This window comes from Trachymyrmex septentrionalis, unplaced genomic scaffold (assembly GCF_001594115.1).
Source record: "Trachymyrmex septentrionalis isolate Tsep2-gDNA-1 unplaced genomic scaffold, Tsep1.0 scaffold20, whole genome shotgun sequence".
NCBI lineage: Eukaryota > Metazoa > Arthropoda > Insecta > Hymenoptera > Formicidae > Trachymyrmex > Trachymyrmex septentrionalis.
The window spans coordinates 3,772,632-3,776,028 of record NW_017305180.1 but is presented as its reverse complement, the minus strand read 5'-3'; the positions used below and the strand labels follow the sequence as shown (position 1 = coordinate 3,776,028).

At 52.8% G+C, this 3,397-nt stretch overlaps 1 protein-coding gene across 12 annotated transcripts in view; it reads left to right on the top strand.

Moving 5' to 3' along the window:
• LOC108747670 (probable serine/threonine-protein kinase yakA) overlaps positions 1-3,397 on the top strand; it is a 381,535-nt gene that overhangs the window by 21,673 nt on the left and 356,465 nt on the right. For 7 of the 12 annotated variants that reach the window (XM_018485294.1, XM_018485293.1, XM_018485290.1 and 4 more), the window contains exon 1: positions 7-2,477. In XM_018485294.1, the coding sequence (XP_018340796.1) occupies positions 2,292-2,477 (186 nt within the window). In that variant the 5' untranslated portion in view covers positions 7-2,291. Of the gene's footprint in view, positions 1-6; positions 2,478-3,397 lie in introns of those variants that run through there. The other 5 variants (XM_018485286.1, XM_018485285.1, XM_018485282.1 and 2 more) reach the window with 5 other exon arrangements.

Below are 3,397 nucleotides of genomic sequence, written 5' to 3'. Positions count from 1 at the left end.
CCCCGTCCTGCCCTACCCCCTGGGAAACCCCCCCCCCTCTCTCTGTCTCGCCGTCTCTCTTTCCGCGCCTGCCCCCTCCTGCCACCCCCCTGGAACCCTCTCTCTTTCTCTGCTCGGGTCCGACCCCGACACGACCCGGAGAACCTGAGGCGCGACCCGGCCGCTGGACCTTTGCCCTCTCTTGTCGCCTGTACGCCCGCTTTGTCGCCCGCCGTCTTCACGTGCTTACAACACTACCCTCTTATCGCTCCTACTCGTCGTCGTCGTCGTCGTCGTCGTCTCCGTTACCATTCTCTTCGCACGCTTCTTCGGCGTCGCCTAAAGCTGTCGTCGCCGCATCTCCCAGCGTCCCCCGTTCCTGTCCACGAAATTTCGACTACAGCTCGACTCGCGCGTTGCCGTTCCTCACCTGATCTCAGGCAGGACGGCACGTAAGGGTTTCCTCCATCTTTCCACGCACGGAGCATTCTCTCTCCCCCTTCTCTCTCTCCCCCTCCCCCCTCCGTCTTCTTCCGCTTCGTCAGCAGCACCGCCGGCAGACCGCCGTGGTGAACGAATACGAGTCCTGCACCAGCTCCCCCGCTACATACGACTACCTCCACCACGTCCTACGACCTACTCCTTCCAGTAGACTCGCCGTCGCGAGACACACGCGTTGGTTTGAAACCGGCTTGAAGGACGTCACGACCGGCTTTTCGAAACACGCATACATACCTAGACGAATACGTATACATACCGTACACGTGCGATCCAGAACACCCTCAGCGGCCTCCAACTGCCTGCCTGTGTGTGTGTGTGTGTGTGTGCACAAAGGAAGGGAGATACTTGTGCAAAAGCGCGCGCGTCTAGAGACCACGCTCTTCTTGGTCGACGTTTAGCTTCGGAGGCTTTCAAGCTTTGCCCGAGTACTACAACTATTCTACTACTACTATAACTACTACTACTACTACTACTACTACTATTACTACTACTGCTACTACTACTACTACTACTACTACCACTACTACGCCCAGGCTACAGCTTCTCAAGTACGGTGCGCTGCAAGATCAAGGGAGGACAGAGGAAATATAAGTGAATAAGGAGTCGATAGATGAGATCGACGACCTACGACGACGCCTTATCACGAAGCCAGGAGTAGCGCCATCATCCCGCCTAATAATCGACCGGTGCCTAATCGCTGTCGATACACAGCTTCACACTTTTCGCTTCTTCTCTTTTCCCAGTGAGATATCTCTCCATCCCGTCCTCTCTCGCCCGCGATACATTCAGCTTCTACGCCTCCCCGGAGATAATCGCGCGAGAAGCCTCGTGCGCACCATCGAAACTCGGCCTACGGGATTAAAGAATTTTCGCAGAAACGCGAATCATCGACAACGAGCCGCCTAAGCCTACGGCCTACGCCGTCGCGCTCCCTCGATTAATTCTCGCCACGAGATCCGAGATATCAGGCGAGAGAAAAGGAAAGACGGCGATAAGCCAGCCACGCTCGAAACAGCCGACGTTGCTGATAAACGCGAGTCTCCGTCAGACGATTCGACATATCGCGCGACGACAACGACGACGAGAGCCAAGCGCGATTTCGAGGTGTGAGGAAGAACGAAGTTACGAGGCACGGTGATTTTCCACGCGGAAGATCTACGCGCAGGAAGACAGACGCGGACCATCGTGTACATGGGACACTAAGATCGTCGCATCGCGCTTAAACGAGAGATCTTCTGCCGTAAGGTATACAATCACGAGTAGTCGCACGACTCCGAGGCACACGCGGGATTTCGCATAAAGTGTGCTTGTGTGTGAATGGTGTAGATGAAGGTGGAGAGGGAGAGAGAGAGAGAGAGAGAGAGGGAGGGAGAGAGAAAGGGAGAGAGGAAGGGGTGAGCGTGTGTGCACGTGAGCGAGTGGTGAGAGAAGAGCTGAGACGAGACGAGGCGAAAGTGGTGGAACGAAAGGGTTCAGTAGCGGACTTGGCGAAATCCCGTGAACAAGTGCCGACGAGTTCGTGTCGCGAGGTGGTCGTACTCCATAAACCGAAACGTCTATATCCTTGACAAGATTAGTCGACGCGTGTGTACGGAGAAAAGGAGCCGATCATCACGAGCAAGAGAGTTTAGAACGGCGGAGAGAAAGAGAGAGAGAGTGTGCGAGAGTGTGTGTGTGTGTGAGAGAGAGAGAGAGAGAAAGAGTGAGTGAGAGAGAAAGAAAGAAAGAGAGGGAGGAGAGTCCGGGTTACTACTCTCTCACGGTAGAGGCCAACGGACGGCGGGGACTCTCGATCTTCCAGGAGTGGAAGAATGGCAATGGTCAGCATGAATAACCTACTGAACGGCAAGGACTCGCGGTGGCTGCAACTGGAGGTTTGCAGGGAGTTCCAGCGCAACAAGTGCACCAGGCCCGACACGGAGTGCAAGTTCGCCCATCCGCCGGCTAACGTCGAGGTGCAGAACGGACGGGTGACCGCCTGCTACGACAGTATCAAGGTAACGAACCGTTGCATAATCGAGTTTTCGTACTCGCGCGTAACGAGCGCGTTCGCGCGGAGCGGAATCGTCGGTCGTCCCCGCGCGCACACGGCCGATAAACTCCGCCTTCACTTATCTGACACCTTCGGCAAACTCAAACGGGAGAATTATCTCTCCCGTTATCATCTCCCGATGAAGTGTGAACTATCTCTATCGTAACGTATTCGCGTCGATGGGCTCCCTCTTACCGTTCTCTCGGAGCTCTTTCTCAGTTTCATTCCGATTCTGTGAGATAAGTGAAGTTATATTGTAATTGAATATTATTTGTCTTTTCTCTGTATTTATCTGTCTATCTATATTTACGAGCTAATATAGAAGCAAGGCCTTTGCCTTTCCGAGGCAATGACGAAATATCGGTAATTGTATCGCGTTGAATTCAGTTAACAGATAGGATTATCCCCGTCGTATCGTCTTTATTATTAATCTCAAGGTAAACGGTTCCGATTCCATTCGATAAGAACGTCGTCGTGCACTTTGATTTCTCTATGCTGTGGAAATAATGTTACAAGTTGGAAGACGAGATTATCGGTCGGGTTTATTTTACCACCGGAATGTAGACGGGGGGGGGGAGGGGGGGGGGAATTTTGAAATTGATGTTTAAGAAGATTATCGATAAGCAATTGCGAATATCAGTGAATGTTGTGGCGCGTGTTTGTAGGTCATTCTCTTCGGCATAACAAGCCGTATTCCGAAGACCTCTTTCCATTCTGCATCAATCGATCCAAATGGATACGTGTTTACGTCGTGAGAGATCGTCGATCGATCTTTTCTGCCCGCGCAGTCTCACTCTCTCGATACAAAGCCGATAATTTGCAACGCCACGCGGTCGAGATAAGGAACCGGCGGTTGTAATTTACGATGGGTAATAAGTCTCTTAT